The sequence below is a fragment of the Spea bombifrons genome, chromosome 11, assembly GCF_027358695.1.
Source record: "Spea bombifrons isolate aSpeBom1 chromosome 11, aSpeBom1.2.pri, whole genome shotgun sequence".
NCBI lineage: Eukaryota > Metazoa > Chordata > Amphibia > Anura > Pelobatidae > Spea > Spea bombifrons.
Window position 1 is genome coordinate 8,471,599 of NC_071097.1, and position 19,924 is coordinate 8,491,522.

Consider the following 19,924-nt stretch of genomic DNA (forward strand, 5'->3'; position numbering starts at 1 on the left):
CAGACACACAACTCAGAGAAAAGGGGGCTTATTTTATTATTGGTCAACATAATTACAAAATTCTGAGTTTAGCTGAACATTCTGACTCTTCAACCTGTGCATAGTATAAGTCCAAATCTGATTTAATAAGCACCAGTTGATCCAGTTGTGTAATGCACAGCGAAACCAGTGAGCTCATGGGTTAGTGAGTTTAACCTTATGCTGGACATAAATACTTTTTCTATCCCAGCTATCAGAGCATTGCATTTATGATACGATGTCGGTATGAAGTCACACTATAATGACTGTTCACTATGCTGCGGATGTTCATTTTGGTTGCAATGCTTTTAGGCAACTATTGGTTAATTAATATTATTATTATTTATTGTTTTATATAGCGCTATCAAATTCCGTAGCGCTGTACCCATTGTAGACAGGACATAACAAGTAGTATATAACATAACAAATTGACTTACAGAGACAACAGGTGAGGAGGGCCCTGCTCAAACGAGCTTACAACCCTGTCTAGATTTACTACTAACAAAATAATGATACCAAATACAATGTAGATTGGTGGCAATGTAAGTTTTATGTAAGTTGAATGATGGATGTGTCCCCCCCCTTACCTCAGATCACACATTCATATGTGCGGTTTTATGTTTTAATCTTTAGCACACTTTTCATTTCTAGTTCCCGACATTGTCATTTCAGCGCCCTGTAAATTCCCATTCTAGTTTTACGCAAATGTTGTTCCTCTGCTAGTCCTGCAATTTCTGCTTCTATACTGTCACACGCAGACTCTTCATCTTTACTAGAATTCTTTGACAATGGAGTTGGGTATCACCATGTTGGTGAAATTGCGCCTCCTCAATGCAGATGACTCAATGCTCTTTATCTTGCTCCTGTCCTGCTGGCACATGGTCATGCATGGATTGCACAAGTCCTTCTTGTTGACCAGGTAAAGATCCCCCACTCTACGAACAGTATCCTGTTCTTCAGCCTCTTGCTCCTCACGGGTAGGTGGAATGGGATTTCTCTTGGTGTTTAGCTTCTTTAGTTTGGGAAGTTTCAAGAGATTTGTGGGCACAGAAGTAAGGTGATTATCAAACAAACCCACTTCCTTCAGCTCTTTCAAGGCCCCCACATTGGAAGGTCGCATATCAATGGCATTGAGCCCAAGGTTAAGATAGCAGAGATTCTTAAGATGGCCTAGTTCCATTGGGACACCCTTTGTGGTCAGCTTGTTGTTGCAAACATTGAGATACAGCAGTGCTTGGAGTTGGCCGATGGACTCTGGGAGCTTGTCAATCTGATTACTGTGTAGGTCCAGCCACCGTAAATTCTGAAAGCGATGTATCCAGTCAGGCACCTTTTTTATTTGGTTTCTGCTGAGATCCAACTCTTCCACATCACAGAGCTTTAAAAGGCACTTTGGAATCGCTACAATGCCCATTTTAGAAAGATCAAGTCTGCGTTTTCCATCCAGTGTAATTTTGATGCTGTTTTTTGCAATTTTCAATGTGATTTTTTTACCCTTAGGGCCTTTTGCCTTGGGCATCTTCCTGGAAAAAAACATAAAAAATTGCTGTGAAGCTTCTCTGCTTACAAAATGCAGAGAACTATATATATATATATATTAAACAACAGTTCACTCCATTCTCGTTTTCTTAACTATATCCAGTCACCATGACTTTTTAAGTAATAAGACAGAGAATTTCTGCAAACATTTCTAGTATTTTGCCAATTTATAATATGTGCTGCACTACTGGACTTCTACAAAAACAAAAAAACAAATGTGCAAATAAATTTGTAAAGTGAACTGCAGGGGATATATATATATATATATATATATATATATATACAAGCTTGCCAATATTTAGATGCCCTTTTCCATGGATACCTGAAGCACTGCAAAGTCACATTTAGGTCTACCTGTAATATATGGACAGCATTGTGATGTCACAACATGCACTCCCCACAACATGTGGATGCCTGTTAGGTCATGGCACCCTTTGTCCAGGAGTGCGCTCCCTTTTCACAGTTGTTTAGCCTGGCATAGCAAATTTTGGACTGTTGCCAGATATTCATATTCCAGCAAAAGCCAAATCCTCCGTGAATTCTACTTAACTACTTTGGTACCGTTGCTTCTCGTAAGGGAGATCAGGCTGACAGCAAAGCTTCTCTCCCTTCGAATAAAGATTTTAAAAAAATAATTAACGGGACCCCAGTGATGTCTGCATGACATCATTAAAAGGAACTCTAGCCATGATGTAATATTATCTGATGAAGGACAATGCAAAACAAGTTTATCACATTGGAGGGAAAAACATTGCTTCGTACCAAGATACATTTATATTTAAAAAATAATAATACAATAACTGTATGGGAGTGTTTTGAACCATTTGGAGGAGATTAATTCATAACATAAAAATCAGTTGCCTATAAGGTCTGATTTGCATTTTGGTTGCGATGCAATTTTATGATCCAGTAACTATTGGTTAAATTAATTCAACCATGTCTATATTTACTAATAATAAATAATGATACCAAAATACAACGTATATTGATGTATATTGAAGGTTAGTATAACAGGATATAACTGTTTTAGGTTTTAATTTTTAGTACAGCTTTTATTTCTTGTTCCCTGCTTTGTCATTTTAGCTCCCTGTAAATTCCCATTCTCATTTTACAAAAATGTTCCTCTGCTAGTCCTGTATTTTCTGCCCTATTCAACTCCACTAGAATTCTTTGACAATGAAGTTGAGTATCACCAGGTTGGAGAAATTCTGCCTCCTCTGTGGTTGCTGCTGTCCTGCTGGCACATGGTCATGCATGGATTGCACAAGTCCTTCATGTTGACCAGGAAAAACTCTACAAATAGTATCCTGCTTTTCAGCCTCTAACTTCTCCTGGGAAGGTGGAACGGGATTCCTCTTGATCTTTAGCTTCTTTAGTTTGGGAAGCTTCAAGAGAATAATGAGGCGATTAAATAAACGCACTTCCTTCAGCTCTTTCAGAGCTCCCACATTGGTAATACTTGTGTCTATTAGTTGCATGTCTCTATTAGCAGTGGTAAGAGGGAAGTGCTTAAGCCATTGATAAAAAAAAGAAATACTACCTCTACCTTCAACTAGAAGGGCAAATCAGGAAATATTACTTTACTGAGAGGGTAGTGGATACATGGAATAGCCTTCCAGTGGAAGTGGTAGATGATAATACATTGAAGTATTGAGTTTAAGCAAGCATTGGATAGGCATAAGGCTAAGCTATACATAAGATAAGGCCATGGACTAAAGAAAATATTCAGAGGTTGGGCAGACTAGATGGTCCGAATGGTTCTTATCTGCCATCACTTTCTATGTTTCTATGAGCGTAACGCATTTTTTTACAGTTGTAGGTGAGTTAAGATAAGATAAAACATGAAAATTAACTTTTTAAAGAAGTGGTAGTTTTTATTTTGATGTTACATTATGTCCCTTTAGGCTGTCCTGGCAAGCAGTCAAGTATAGAGAAATTTGACAGCCTTAAACATACAAGAGAGAGCATAGTATACCATAGTGGGGTAAGTAAGTAGCCTGTGATAAAGGAGCATGTGTAGTGTTGTGCCTGAGTGACTGCCTCCAAAAGCAGAGCATACTTTTTATGTAGCATCTTGTGTACTTACATTCCCCTCGGGGTGCTGCGGGAGCTCATTAATCATCAGTCAGACGGAAGGAGGTCTTGGTGTGTGTGTGGGGATAGGAGTGGTAATTACAACTACAGAACGTTATGGTTTGCATGAGGATCACAATGACAGAAATGGGTTAATATTATGAATCTAAGAGGTTGATGCTTTTTTAACCCATATTCTACAAGAGAACAACATTGCAACCCAGTAATACCCAAATTAATTTCCTGATGCATTTTTTTGTTAATATGCCCTTTTAAAAGTTCCATCTGTTCATCCTAGAAGATATATGTAATATAAGGTGATGGTTGGGCAGCAGTTGTAGTGTAATTTAATACAATAAACTGTACCATTCTTGATCTGCAATTGAAATTATCCATGAACATATCTGAAAATGTATTATTATTATTATTACATTTATATTTTATTTATATAGCACCAACAAGTTACACAATGCTTCTTGTAACACATATAGAGGGCGCTGCTTGCAAGCGTTAGAGGATTCATAAACTGAAATGGCATATATTGCAATTTTTGTGTATGCAACAGATACAATCTACATAAGGTGTGTCTGAACAAAGGGCCAGTATTTGAAATGGTCAGTGTTGGAACCAGCCAGAATCCACTCCAAAGCCTGATGCTGAGCTCTTGTTCTTGTTTGATATTATGGTCCCCACACGCATGGCTATTGGTATTCTCAAGGTTTTTCCTCGTGTTGTGGATGGGTTTGGCTCAGCTCACAAAAATTGTGAAGTCTGCCTTGCCATCCTACTTCTACAATATCTGAATGCCGTCCCTTCAGCATACCAAGACAGTTTGGACAATGTTACATTTCCAACTTTGTGGGAACAGTTTCGGACAGGCCCTTTTCTATTCCAGCATGACTGCGCCCCAGTGCACAAAGCAAGGTCCATAAAGACATGCTTGAATGAGTTTGGAACTCTCTCTTTGTACGTCATCTCCATTAACAACACTGCTATCTTTCCCACTAACCAGGCCCCATGCCTTGGGTTCATCCTTGACTCTAACCTTTCCTTCATCCCTCACATTCAGTCCCTCGCCAGATCCTCCCGCTTGCACCTAAAAAAAACATCTCTCGCGTCCACCCATTCCTCACACAAGAATCCACAAAACCTCTGGTTCATTCACTTATCATTTCCCATCTTGACTACTGCAACACTCTTCTGGTTGGCAATCCACTGTCTCGACTCTCTCCTTTGCAGTCTTTTCTAAATGCTGCTGCTAGATATATTTTCCTTGCACGCCGCTCCTCTTCTGCTTCCCCAGTCTGGGAAATCCTCCACTGGCTCCCTATTACCTTCAATAATTAAATTTAAAATCCTGGTACTAACATATAAAGCCCTCCATAACACTTCTCCTCCATACATTTCTGCACTCATAAACAAATATTCCCCTACTCCATCTTTACGTTCTTCCCATGAGTTAAGGCTCTCCTCACTTATCACCTCTTCCTTTTCCCATCTACAAGATTTTACTTATGCTGCCCTATATCTCTGGAACCTATTTCCACCAAACTTCCCAACATTCCAGAAACTTCTTCAGAGAATCATACCATCTTAGCTGCTAGAACTTCCCTCTCACTGATACAACCTCACCCTACCTCTCACCTTTCTCTGTTCCTTATGTTTGTCACCCCATTCCCTTAAGATTGTAAGCTTGCAAGCAGGGCTCTCTTCACCAAATGTATCTGTTTGTCTTAGTCTGCCAATTGTAGTCTTGTCATACCCCTTGAATATATGTATTGTATGAAGTGCTGGGTAAAATGTTGGTGCCATATAAATTAAAAGGAAAAAAAAAACAATAATAATTATGAGTTTAATGAATCTAAGTGCAGCAGATGAGCAGGGCCAGGTGCATCCATGTGTTGCCAACCCCAGTAAATTACGATAAATTAATTTAGAAAGTGTTTGAATCTTTACTGTGTTTAAAACATCAAAAGTGTAAAAGGTGTCATACGGTGTTTTTTATTATTTGTTTTCCGTAGCTGATTAACTTAATATGTTTTTTGCCAGTGACAACTGTGTTGCAGCTACAGCCTTATACATTGTTTCGAAGTTGGACAGTAAAACCCACATAGGTTATGTGTACATCACACAATGCTAAGAGATTCATAATTAATCTTGTATCCTTCCCAGCACCCTAGTGGTTCAACTAACTAGAGCTAAATTAATGGCTTTAATGTAATCAACCAGGTTTTCCTTCGATCACATGGGGTACTGCATAAATCAGGAACTGAAAAAAATTACAGCGACAAAAGGGCTGTTACCATGACTCCCAACCAAATTTGTCTGAAATGCAATACTGCTGCCTTTTTAAATGTGTTGCTACAGAGATTGCTGAGCAACAGTTAATCCATGAAGAAACAAACATTCTTCACAAAATTCTGGTGGAAAAAAGTAAAATTAAAACACTTGTCAGGAACATTTCATTGGTTGCTATAATAATAACAAATACTTTTTTGCTGTGTTTCACCAGTATTGCTCTTTGTACATAATCCCCATTGATTGAAATAAGGTTCTGTGGAGATCTGACAGAGAATTTCAGAGTATTTAGCTTTCTTCTAACATTTTTGCACGGTGCTGCACAACATTTAAGTCCTCCGTATGTTGACAAAGCGCAACTCCAGTTATTCTAAGGTTCTCTTGATACCTGGCTAGGTATCGAGGTGTATTAATTATAGAATGCATATAGAATGCATAATACCCGTTTTTAAAACCAATGTGGGCAGATCAAGATCATTTGGGCTCAGGAGCAATGTCCTTAAAGGAGCCCTCAGCAAATATATATATATATATATATATATATATATATATACCTGTGTGTGTGTGCATACACATATACACAAAGGATTTGTGTATATGTGTATGCACACATACATACATGTAGGATTACTACACGTGTTAACAATTCTAACAATTTCTGAGGAAATTTCTGAGGTGAAAGAAATATGCATTATACAGGGCAGCTAAGATCTCCCTAGAGGAGATGCTCACTGAAGTTGGATCTTCATGATGCATATTGAAGTAAAATAGTTAAAACCACATCTGCAAATTCTCTTCCCGACTCTCATTTTAGTTCATAAACTCCACGGACATCCATAAACACAGATCTAAGCTTCTACTAGTAGAGTATCTCTTTTTTCTGTAGCTACAGCTTTCTGGCTGGGGTATCCTGATACAATCATTCTGAACCTTACATTTTCTTTACCAGCAGACAGGCACCATTCACTGTAACATGTGACTATAAAAGGAGCTTGCGGGAGTGGGGTCCTCTTCTGGGCCACCACACCACCCAGCTCAACTGTATTCGTGCTGCAGATAAGTACACCAATTGCATTGCTAGTAAGAAGCAAGTTGAGGCCCCTTGCCACAGGAGCCCTGGGCCAATTGCCTCTTTAGCACCATTGTTAATCTGCCTCTGAGTGTTCTGTAGGAGGATTTGCAAGACAACGGGTCACAAGAATAGATAGTGCCTGTGCTAGTAGCAGATGGATTTGTAACCCCCCCCCCTGTTCCAAGCAGTAAACCTTTGCGAGGTCTTGCTTGTATTTTCTCCTGTAACATTTTCCCTGAGAATAACCAAGCAGATCCCCTCTTACATAGTACTGCTTCTAGTGACTGACTGTAACTAAGTAACAACCCTGGAAGAACATTAACTTAATGAATAAAAGACTGGCTTGTATGAGTGACGGTGTTGCTATGCTTACTGTTGTGAGAGAGAGCACTCTTTGTGTTCACCGTAATACATTTCTGGATGTCACCGGCATACAACCTAACAAACCTGGGCTTTAGTCTTGCTTAGCTACTATTACAACTAAACACTTTAATACTTCCCTTTATATACTTAAGTAGCATTCCTTTCTTATTACTGGGGTAAATGTTGTGTAGTAAAATCTCATTACTGTAATATATTTTTTAATTGCCAATGAGACAACATTTACCGTTTTCCAGCAAAAGAAAAAAATATATACTCTTCTAAAATAACTTTTCTTACCAAACACTTTTCCAGTGATTTTAATTTTCAGTTTTGACAGTAAATAATTGAAGCTGTAAGGTGAAGAGCAATTTGCAAGCAAGATAAAGATACTTATTTAGGATATATATACTGGTGAATATATATATATATATATATATATATAATATTTCTACATTCAAGCAAAATACTCACAGAACTTTTTTGTTTTTTGTTTTCTTTGTGCTTCTTTTGTGTACTCTGTGTGGATTTTCCTTTTTTTCAGGTAACCTTGATCTGTGTATCCTACTGTACCTCTTGATGGTTCTCTGTTTCAGTAGTTCACTTCCCTCTGGATGTTACTTCTCCCCCTACATGCCTCCTGTCTCTTAGCCTCTGTGCATGTCTCCTTCTGCCTTGCTGTCTTAACCAGTCCCCTACCAGTCTGTGCTGTCTGTGTCCCTCTGGTTGCTGTAAACAAAAGTTGTTAAGAAGCAGTCGTTGTAGTGTAAACACAGTTTGAATGTAAACAACCACATTCAAAGCCAAATAACTGCACCGGCTTTCTTCTCCTAAACGTAAGGGTTTAATAGAAAAAGCCTTTTAGACGTTTTTCTTATAGTATAAAATGTGTAGTGGTAACCAGAGGAACCATATTCCCTACCCCTCAGTATTTCAGATGTGAGGATAGAAAGTGACGGCAGATAAGGACCAGTAAGCCCATCCAGTCTGCCCAACCTCTGAGTACTTTCCTTTAGTACTTGCCCTTATCCTATATCTAGCTTGGCCTTATGCCTATCCCATGCTTGCTTAAATGCCTTTACTGTATTAACATCTGCCACTTCTGCTGGAAGGCTATTCCATGTGTCCACTTACCTTTCCGTAAAGTAATATTTTCTGATGTTACCATTAAACCTTTGCCCCTCTAGTTTATGGTTGTGTCCTCTTGTTGTGGTAGTATTTCTCCTTTTAAATAAACTATCTTCCTTTACCTTGTTGATTCCCTTTGAGTATGGATTTTTTTTGTGTGTATAACAAATGTCAAAGGCCTGTAAAGGTAATATCATACTAAAATGATTTAACACACCCTGTAAACATGGAAGTTTGAGTTGGGAATTGGGCTAAGATTTTGTCTCAATTTTAGGTCAAAATCAAGAACACAGTTATACTTACTAGTTCTCTAAACAAATCATGAATTATAAATAAGAAATGTACATATTGATAATAATTTTAATAATATTGAAATAACATTCTTAGTACTTGTCATTATCGTTTGTATATAAATGTGTATAAAGGTTCCCAAAATGTGCTTAATTAAAGGGACATATCTTCCTCTACATTGTACATATAAATGTAGAAATGTATAGGAATACAGGAGTTCTGTTTTTTGTGCCTGCACAGATCTTTTTAAAATCTGTTCCACAAATGAAGAGCATGATATGCCCGATATTGAATCCCAAATGCTCTGTATGTTTTGTTTTTCAAGCCACAGGGAGGTTAAGAAATGATCCCATCAAACACGGGGAGGCTCCTGCACTGCTAAGTACACTAGTGTGCTACTTTCTTGAGCTTTTGCATCCATTCAATCCCAGTTATTTATCCCAGTGACATACCCTGGCCAAGGCCAACTAGGCCTAGTGTGGCAGGTCTGGCGGGGGGCACTAGCCCCCTGCTGCAAAACCAGAAGGCACAGTGGGCCGCTCAGTGGTCCAGAATGAAAGATAAATACACCACTGGTTATTCCTAGAATACAATTTGTCCACCGAAATTCAACTTTTTATACAATAACATATGCTATCCATGCTTTTCTGTTGATCAGTGTGATGAAAAGTTGGTTAATTCCTATAAAAATTGCTACCGTGGTCATTAGGTTGCATAAGTTGCTACACATAGCATGCTGCATCCTACATACTGCAGTTATCTAATGCTAATGCTAAGCTATCTAATGCTATATGAGAAAAGGGGGAATATAGTGAGGAGGGGATAGATAGTGACAAGTGAGTGAGGAGGGGGTAGATAGTGAGAAGGGAGGGAGAGGGGGAGAGATAGTGAGAAAGGAGGGTAACAAGCATATTGAAATAAAGAGTCAGAATTATTTGATTAATGTGTGGATGCATTGTGTGAATGAGTGAGAGAATTAATGAATTTGTGAGAATGCATTAAAGAATATCTGTAAATATCATAGGTGTATAATTGATTTGTGGAAAGGCAAATATGTTGTACGCTGGGCTGTTTGGGGACAAAGATGGCACGTTCTTTGTGGGCAATGTGGATGCCAAGGCATGCCTTTGGGGTGTGCAACCTGTGATCTATGCCTATAATTTAGGGGTTTTATCTATACCTTTTATGCTGAGTTTTTATGTGAGTTCTAGTTGATCTATACCTGCAAAGCTGGGTTTTTGTATTATTCTGTTGATCTATATCTGCAGTGCTATGTTTCCATATATTATTTATATACCTGCAAATGCAGGGTTTGTATGTCTTATTCGGTTGATCAATACCTGCAGTGCTGTTTCCCATGTGTTGTTTATTTGATCTATACCTTCAGTGCTGAGTTTACATGTGATTTCCAGTTGATCTATACCTGCAATTAAAATTTATAATTGCAGGTATTTAATTTAATTTATAATTGCTCCCCTACTCTGGTCCCTGTACCCCCATGCCCCCCCCCTAAATATGAAAGCTTGAGATGCCACTAGGAGCAGGGCTGGTTAGAGAGTTCTAACCAGCCCAAAATCAAAGGAGTGGGGCTCAGCGGGCAGCAGGAGGTCTGCTTACACCCGCCCCCTGTATAACATGAGGAGCGCCAGCTCCTTATGCAGTGCGTTGGGATTTGATGTCAGATACTGGCACTCAGCGCTGAAGCCAAGCCACGCCCACTTCCAAACCAGAAGGTTGCTCATTCCCTTAGGAGAAAAATGGCAAGACAGAAGAAGAAAAGGTGGAGAAAGAGGGGCTACAGGAGAGGAGGTAGACACAGGAAAGGCATGAAAACATTGTGAGAGGGGCATCACCACAGGGGGTCCATGGCTTTTTGTTGCCCGGGGCCATGGATGGTCTCAGTCCGTCCCCGCCACAGACCACATATGTAAATTCACTGTTCTACTGTGCACACACACAATACAAGGATCAGTGGTATTCTTGTAGGTTGATATTTTAGACATATTTCATACTGTAACCCTGTATAGAATATGAACATTATTATCATATATTATACATATCATATTGGCATTTTTGATTAAATCTTTTAATTCTTAAGGTTAGATTGTTCTATGTATACACGTACATGTGAAAGATATGAGCGTTGGTGCACATACAAGTAATATTATTGTGTGCCTTCCATCAATGATTTCTGCAGCTGTTTTCAGTTACTTACATTGTACTCCCTTTATCAGGACTTCAAGTGAGAAGGTCATGCTGCAGAGGTGGCAGGTATGTCCAGCTTTGACCACTCCAGGAATACCAGAAGTTTTCAGATGGTATTTATAATTAGAAGCTTAGCAAGATTAAAACTATTTGTGAGGATGCTTAACAGTTTGAATGCCACAGTAGTGACCTTGTAGTACATTTCATATCTCTCCTTAGAAATGTGAGTCCCATTGCAGTTGGCAAGGGAGCAGTGGTGTGAGAGGCTCTTTATTTTGTATTTAAGGGCATGTATTGTTATATTCCTTCTGCTTCTTGCTTTGTGACTTCCCTGCAGCTCTGAGATAATCATGTGTCTTGGTTTCCTCATTACTTAAGTGATTTTTTTAAATTCTTGTGTCTTAATGTGTTTCATTGGAATGTTCTGTTTGTGTTTCTACTTTACAAAAAGGGTGTGATGTGTTCTAAAAAAATAAAAAAGTAAATATAAGGGCAGACTAGATGGGCCATTTGGTTCTTCATTCACACACAAAAAAAGTCAAAATAGGTTTCCATGTTCCATGACTCATTTTCTGTTCCATAATAGAAAAGAGAAGTGGGGAATTTTGAATACTTGATGTTCCTAAATAATCTGGCTGGCCGTACCATTAGAGACCTCATGCAGTACCCGGTGCTACCTTGGGTTCTACAAGACTACAAGTCAGAAGTGAGTATATAAACAAACAAAATAAGCATCTTTGCCATTGTGGGATTTATTTACAGAGTACTGAGTGGACCAACAATGAAGGTTGGGTATTACTTCCATTGTGGATGTTGCCTCTACTACCCAGACTTTCTTTATATCAATGATATTTACTCAGGAGGGCACATATAAAAGAGAAGAAAATAAATTGTAAAGTGCAGTATGATCTTGATACCAACCTTCTCTTGCTGGAGGACTTAAATAAAAGTTCAAATTGAAATGTTGGCACTGATGAATACAACTCTATACATATCCATGGGAGATTGGAGTACTTTGTTCTGCAACGGTGGTAGAGTATTGTGTTCCAGGATATGTATGTATGTAAAGTTATATTCATTTCTTTTTTCAGTCCATTGTTCAACATTTACTTGGTAAAGTGTGTTTTGTATCGTCATTTTCTATTTTGATCATACAGTTTTTATTTGTGAGCTTATATCAGTTAATGGAATTATTAGCTAGGGGCGCACTTAAAACAAAATGCGGCCACAAAACAATACAAATATATTATTGTCAAAAAGTATGTAATGTTTTTAATTACATCTGATATTGAAACTGACATACTGGGGATATCATGTGTTGCATCGCTGCCTTTAAGTGCCATTTGCAATTTATGTTTTGTTTATCTAGTGATCCCTTGTGAGTCTGTAGCATATGTGTCCCTTATGTTGATGTCCTGCTCATATTACACTGTTTGTTTCCTTCATTCTCTTGTATATCCTCACTATTAAGTGGGTATCATCAATTCAGTGGCTACTCAGCTCTGATTGACTTGGAGAAAGCGGGAATATTGTGTCCAAATGAATATGATTCTGCCATAAATGTATTGGTGGTTATCTATAAAAAGATCCTAGTTTGATTTGTTTGGTTTGAAGTGATCCCATTTTTCATCACAGCATAGTTACTTAGTTATATAGGCTGAAAAAAGACATGTGTCCTTCAAGTTCACCTGTTAATTTGTTGCTGTTGATCCAAAAGAAGGCAAAAAAAAAAACAATTTTCCACTAACCAGGGAAAAAATTCCTTCTTGACCCCAAAATGGCAGTCAGATTTCTCCTTGGATCGATAATAAGACCGACATTTACAGTTTTCACTAGAATCTGATTATTTAATACCTTGTAATAGATTGTAAGCTATTACAAGCAGCCATTTTATTCTTCTATACCAGTGTGTCTTATGATTGTTCATACTATTGTTTATTTTATTTCTCAATAACTTTAATATTACTTTTAATTTCATTTTTTTCTCTTGTTGTGATAGTGCTACACATAATATGGTGGTGCCTAATAGTAATAATAATAATAATACCTTCCCATGACAGGCACTTCATCTCTTTGACCCAAAAGTCTTCCGTGATCTAGCCAAACCCATGGGGGCTCAGAGTAAGGAACGCAGTCAAAAGTTTATTCATCGGTACCAGGAAGTAGAAAAAAACAACGGTAAGGGGGGGGACAAGGGTGTGTGTGTATGATATGTGATGGGTAAATGCTAAAATAGGTCCTAGGCTTATGACTGTTACCAACTAACTATCCAACTATTTATTATCCATAGGTGACTTGGAAGGGCAGTGTCATTATTGTACACACTATTCATCAGCAAGCATTGTCTCATCATACCTAGTTCGAGTGGAGCCATTTACACAAGCCATGCGGTGTTTGCAAGTGAGTAAAACAAACACTGATCTGGGGCTTGAAAAACCAAGTCTCATATAATAACATAAATTCATTATTGCATCCGCATGTCAAACCCAGCATTGTGACTGGTTGTCACAGATCAACTAGTCCTGTAATACAATTTAAATCCTGTGATACTTTGCTTTTGATATGACCCTGCACTGACTCTTGGCCTGCCACCCCTCTGCAAAAACATGTTCTCTTATTGATATCTTCAATTGAGAGCTCAATTGCATTGAAGGGACACGGCAGAGTCATGGAATGGACTGCATAATAATAACAAATATAGTATTATCTTCCTATTTAATATTTGTTATATATCCCTATAATTAAAAAAAAAAAAATACATCCTTGGGATTTGTAGATGCTATTATGGAATTTCACAATTGCATTTGAAAGAATTATGTATGTGTTTATTTTATAAACAAGCTTGATTGAACACAAACACAAGGCCAGTAAATATCGAGTCTGCATTACAGGACATTGATGTTACAATACGATTAGATGCATGTACCACAGGTTAACTGCAACATGATAAAAATTTAGTGAAAAAAGTCCTTGCTGCCTGGAATTTTCAGATGAAATAGTCTGTGGTCCTTTAAATAAAAAAAAAATATATATATATTTTTTCTTTTCATAAACCTTCTCATATGATCATTTCCACATAAAATATACACAAACATATAAATATACATTCACGCTCAGCTGTCTATAAACATGCAAATAAACATATTAATATAGGACATGGGAAATCAGTTATTGTTTTCTGAATAATCCAGATTTAAGATTTAAAGCTGCATCTAATTTATTAGAAGAACCTTACATACATATTTAAAAAGGACATAAAACAATAAAGATATTACTTTGCCCAAACTACATTACAGAGGGAACGAGAGGCCCCGGCCTCCGCCTGCTAATATCGGCAACGCGATTTGTGAGAATAACGGCACGGGCTGTGTATATATTACTTGTGTTTAATACAGATAATCTATTTATAGACACCTGATTGGATCCCCTGGGATTAGAGGCAAAACTCATAAAGCAAAATGTGGAGGAAGGGATATACACTAAAACAGCACTTCTCAACATTTTTTTTTTCCAATCAAATACTAAAGAAAAGTTTGATAGTTGGGTAATTACCCCCAGTTCTAACAGTTTCCTTTAGAATAATATTAACTGAAGTACCCTAAAGGATAGGGGTACCAAATGTTGAGAATTAAACATTGCATTCAAATGCAAACTAGCACTCAAAAAAAAAAATGCACACAAAATGTAACACTGAGACTGACACATGTACCACAAATATACTTACTCATCAAGATTTTACATAGTCATAATTGTTTACACATTAAACATATATAAAAAGCTACCTAGCAGCAAGAATGAAAATAAAGTGTATATGACACTAACGGATAGAAAATCCACGTTATATTTACGGCCTAAAAACAGACAACAAACCTACTACATCTAATATTAGTAATAATTCCAGAAAAATAAAAGTGTCTGTTATCCTGCTGTGCCGTTGACACACTAGTACAACACAAGCTCAAGTAAAACTAAATGGCAGGCGACTGGAAAGGATCGATTTTAATTTAACAGAAACTGCCATGTAAAAAATATATTGGACATCATTTTTTTCTTTACTATGGAGGTATTTTTGTTTTTGTATCGTTATGTAATGTTTTCACCAACGTTATGTTTTTAATATATACATAGCGATATAGGGTTTATTTAAAGATATGCAACCCTGAAAGGCAATTGACTCTTTAGTACAAAAGATACAACATACACATTCTGGATCGTATGGCACATACTAGCCAGACTTGGTTGACTAACAGAAAGTGCATTTAATTATTTATAGGGCGGCTCTCTGGATGTAGCTGATCGGTTATTCCACAGTGTATCAGATGCCTGGGAGTCAGCATCAAGTAAAAATATGAGTGATGTTCGAGAGCTGATCCCCGAGTTTTATTATCTTCCTGAAATGTTTACCAACTCCAAGAATTGTGAACTAGGTTTGTACATTCTTTTCAACATACATGCAAGTAGGCATTTTATTCTAATTTACAAATAACCATTGTTGCATATAACCTAATTCCTAATAGCCTAATATTGCTTATGAGTGGGCGATTTAGGGAAGAACACAACCCTCTTTTAGAATGGCTCTTGCAGCTGCACAAATGGTATAAATTCCACTCTACCAATTGATAAAAACAGTTGTGCAGGAATTTCTGGAATACAAGAATATCTTGTGTTTCTAAAGGTTCACTTTTCAACAATTTGAATATCTTATAGCCATTAGTGCAGTATTAGAAACATGATTTCTAATACTGTTGAATGCCCAAATGATTCCCAGAAATATTTGTTTCATTATGTCAAATATTGGTAGTGTTTTATGGAATACTTAATCATTCAAAGGCAGTTACAGAATGATCAGAAATGTTAGAACAAGAAGTCACAATCTAAAACTAACACAGAAAAACAGAAACACTAAATTGTCAGGTAATAAATTCAAACCTTAACAAGTCCTTGGTCTCATGTTAGATAAAGGATAGCCAAATGCCTATCCTATGCATAAGTTCCCTTATCTCTACAGCTTCTGCTGGGAGGCTGTTCCACTTATCTACCACCTTCTCAGTAGAAAAAAACCTTTATATTACATCTAAGCCACTGACCCTCTAGCACACAAGAAAGACTAAGGGATCGTAGCTTTGTTTTTAATTTATTTTCCTATCTTGCATATGGCTGTTCTCAATCTTATATGAGACCATGGACTTATTAAGGTTTAAGTCTTTACAAACAGGAAAAATGGGAAGACTAGATGAGCTGAATGGTTCTCATCTGCAGTCAAATTTTATGTTTTTAACTACCATAGGTTGTTCATAAATTATATATATACACACATACTATATGGACAAAAGTAGGGAATTAGGGGGTTAATAAGACCCACTGGCACAGCTGTATAAAATCAAGCACCTAGCCATGCAGTCTGCATCTACAAACATTTGTGAAATAAATGGGTCCTTTTGAAGAGCTTAGTGAATTCAAGCGTGGTACTGTGATAGGATGCCACCTTTGCAATAAGTCAGTTTGTGAAATTTCATCCCTGCTAGATATTCCACATTCTATTGTAAGTGGTATTATTGGAAAGTGGAAGCGTTTAGGCAAAGCAGCCACTCAAGCACGAAGCGGAGGACTACTGTCACAACCCAGGTAAAACATAGAAACATAGAAAGTGACGGCAGATAAGAACCAGTAGGCCCATCCTGTCTGCTCAACTAGAAGAGTCAAGGAGGAGCCCATGTACCCCATGATGCATAACAATGGACAGGTAGGTATAGACAAGCTAAGAAAAACACAGACGAGGTTGGCTATTCAGGAAACGTCCTGTATTGGAGTGTGCTGGCAGAATAGGTAAGTACAAACAGGACTGGTTAACAAGCGATACAAAGCCAGATGCACCACAGCAGGATACGGATGTCGGATAACAGACCTTGGAACAGACTGAGTATGGGCTTCAGATAACGGACCCATGGCTTAGAAAGTCCACAGACAGGACACTGGACTCACGTCAGGGAGTCCTCAGGCAGGGCACGATGCTGGAAGCCCCTTAGGAAGGGCACAAAGCCGGAAGCCCCTCAGGCAGGGCACAAAGCCGGAAGCCCCTCGGGCAGGGCACGAGAAGACGTAGTCGCAGGGCCGGCCCAAGACAAAATGCCACCTGGGGCGAAGTTTAAAATGCCGCCCCCCCATTATCTACCCTTCCTCTCCCTCCCTCCCTATTATCTACCCTACCCCCCCCCCTTGTACTTACCTTTCAGCACTCCTGCGGCGAGTCTCCCTGTTTGGTCTCGGTGCCGCCTTGTAATGCTGAGCGCCGGAAATGACGTCATTCTCCGGCGCTCAGCATTACAAGCCGGCACCGAGACCGAACAGGGAGACTCGCCGCAGAGGAGAGAGAGAGGGGCGTCGAGCGGGTACTGAGAACTTGGTAAGCGAAAACCACTCGGCGCCCCTCTCTCTCCTCCGCTTTAAGGAAAAAAAAAGGGTTTGGGGCGGCAAAGTGCCGCCCCTTCAAAAGTGCCGCCTGGAGCAGTTGCCCCACTCTGCTCCATTGTCGGGCCGGCCCTGCGTAGTCAAGCAAGCCAGTTCAGTACCAAAAGATCACAAGCGGCAGGCCAAATCAGGAACCAAAAAGCAGAGTCAGGAACAAGCCAGGTCACAATAAATGTCAACAGGAAACAACTGTAGCACTGCATTCATCACAAAGCACAGGCATATACTGGCGGACAGAACAGTTATTTAAGGCAGGGCAATACCCAAGTTATCAGGTTCAGCTGGCAGATTTTTAAGTGCTGGTTCCCACACTCAGAAGGGTGGCCTCTAGAGGATGCAAGGAATATAACATCTAATAATATAGAGTCCCGGGCAAAAAGGGTGAAACAGCGAGGCACTTGGTTCGTAAACGGCCCCAACACTCTGCTTATTTCATTGACCTTAATATCAGCACAAAAACTCTGCGGCGGGAGCTTCATGAAATGGGTTTCCATGGCAGAGCAGCTGCATGCAAGCTTCAAATCACGAAGGACAACGCCAAGGGTCGGATCGCGCAATGAACTGGAATGGAGATTATGAGCCAGGCCTTCTCGTCCAACCTCAGTGCCTTTACAAATTAATGAATGGGCAAAAATCTTGCAGAAAGCCTTCCCAGAAGAGTGGAAGCTGTTATAGCTACATATTAATGTGTATGTTTTTAGATTGCAATGTCACGAAAGTCCATGCGTTTATTCATAGGCTACCTATGAGTAAGTCTTAATTAGGCACTAATCGCATTAGGCATGGCCTGTTCACATCCAGTGTAAGCGGTAAACTCCAGTATTACATTTTCTACTTTCGGATAAAAGCTCTTGAGTCGTAGGGTGCTATTTGTTGTGCCTATGGACTATTTGGAATAGTTAGAAGTCTCTGTTATGTGCACATATGTATACGCACACACAAAGAATGTGACAGAACACAATATGGTAGAGAAAATCAATGCTTATTCTTAGAGTAAATACACAGTGTACACAAAGACCTTTCAGTAGTTCTTTGCACTACATCCAGGTTGGCTATTCTTGTCTGTTACAGGCTGCATGCAGGATGGTACTGTTGTAGGCGATGTAATCCTTCCACCTTGGGCTCATGGAGATCCTCACTCTTTTGTCCGTCTGCACAGAGAGGTAAAAACATTAATACTAAAACTGTAGTGAGTAACTGTAGTGTAGTAACTTTTTACATGTACACTTGCAACTAATATGTATACACACATATACAATAATGTCCTCACACAGACTGCCCTCTGATCAATCCCAGAATTTTGTGTATGTGATGGTGTGTACAGCATTCTGTTAGCAGCCCACCTAATATATTTGTTATTTTTATCTCAATGCTTACTTAGTGCCTGCATAAAGAAAATGTTTTGTGATTTAAGATATGTTATATATTTTCATCTATACATATGCAAAGTGACCCCCTACAAAATCCACTTTTAGCCATGAAATCAAGGGGAGACTGTGAGGTTAGCACACTAGTAACATTTCTCATAGGATGTTTCTTGATAATAAACTGTAGTAGATATTGCAATCTGTCCACTAGAGGGAACACAAAGATCACATCAGTCCTCTCTTTGTTTTTCTGCTGAGGCAGTGACATAGTATCCGTTGTTTAGGTTTAAAAGAAACACAAGTCCGTCAAGTTCAACCCTCCTGTTGGTCGAGAAGAAGGCCAAAAACCTAGACTGAAGTGCTTTCTGACGCCTAAAAAAGGGAAAAAAACTTCTTGACAACAATAATCTGATTTCTCACTGGATCAATAAGCTATAACTAATTATGTCCTTATATATCCCTGTATATTATTCTTTGCTTAAAAATCATCCAGCCCATATTGGAATGCATCAATTAAATTTGATAGCACAAGACAGGTAGTAAATCAAACCTTGTTTACTTCTTTAGGTGAGCATTTCTTTCTTAAAGTCTGAATGGATAATCTCTTGTTCTGTTGGGAAAAAAAAACAGTTAAATAGATTCTGCTATTGGTCCCGAGTTTAAAAATACCCAATGTTTTTTTGCAAGTTATAGGGCAATAAGTATAATATGTGTTCAGCAACATCTTCTGAGTACAGTGATACCCCCATGCACGGGTTTGAGAGGTAAAAGGCCACATTTGAGAAGTGAGCATTTTTCAACTTGGAACTTTGACATCTGGTCACCCTGCCTCAATGTCCTATTCGGCACATCTTTAAAGCAGGTCAATTTACCTCATCAAACCATATATTTTTGAAAATTAGACACCCCAGGGGTATTTCAAAATATTTCGAAGATACAGTGCTAATTTCCTTTTTTTTTTTTTTTAGTTTTTATATTTTTGGACTTCTTTTTAAAACTGGATGTTTCCCTTAATGGTGATATCGCTCGTTAATTATTTTTACATGTTACCACATTTTTAGTTATTTTTAAAAAAATATTTTTATGTTTTTTTCTATTTTTTAAA

At 38.4% G+C, this 19,924-nt stretch overlaps 2 protein-coding genes across 2 annotated transcripts in view; one reads left to right on the forward strand and one right to left on the reverse strand.

The window, feature by feature from the left end:
- The window catches only part of WDFY4 (WDFY family member 4), a 208,753-nt gene that overhangs the window by 161,895 nt on the left and 26,934 nt on the right, over positions 1 to 19,924 (forward strand). The window contains exons 48-53 of the mRNA XM_053449912.1: positions 11,014 to 11,050; positions 11,571 to 11,690; positions 13,045 to 13,162; positions 13,275 to 13,384; positions 15,258 to 15,411; positions 18,524 to 18,615. Of these exons, the coding sequence (XP_053305887.1) occupies positions 11,014 to 11,050; positions 11,571 to 11,690; positions 13,045 to 13,162; positions 13,275 to 13,384; positions 15,258 to 15,411; positions 18,524 to 18,615 (631 nt within the window). The remainder of the gene's footprint in view (positions 1 to 11,013; positions 11,051 to 11,570; positions 11,691 to 13,044; positions 13,163 to 13,274; positions 13,385 to 15,257; positions 15,412 to 18,523; positions 18,616 to 19,924) is intronic.
- On the reverse strand, positions 546 to 8,085 carry LRRC18 (leucine rich repeat containing 18). Its single transcript, XM_053449837.1, has 2 exons — positions 7,835 to 8,085; positions 546 to 1,541 (listed from the first exon to the last, which is right to left on the reverse strand). The coding sequence occupies exon 2, from the start codon at positions 1,535 to 1,537 to the stop codon at positions 791 to 793; it is 747 nt and encodes a 248-aa protein (XP_053305812.1). The 5' UTR covers positions 1,538 to 1,541; positions 7,835 to 8,085; the 3' UTR covers positions 546 to 790.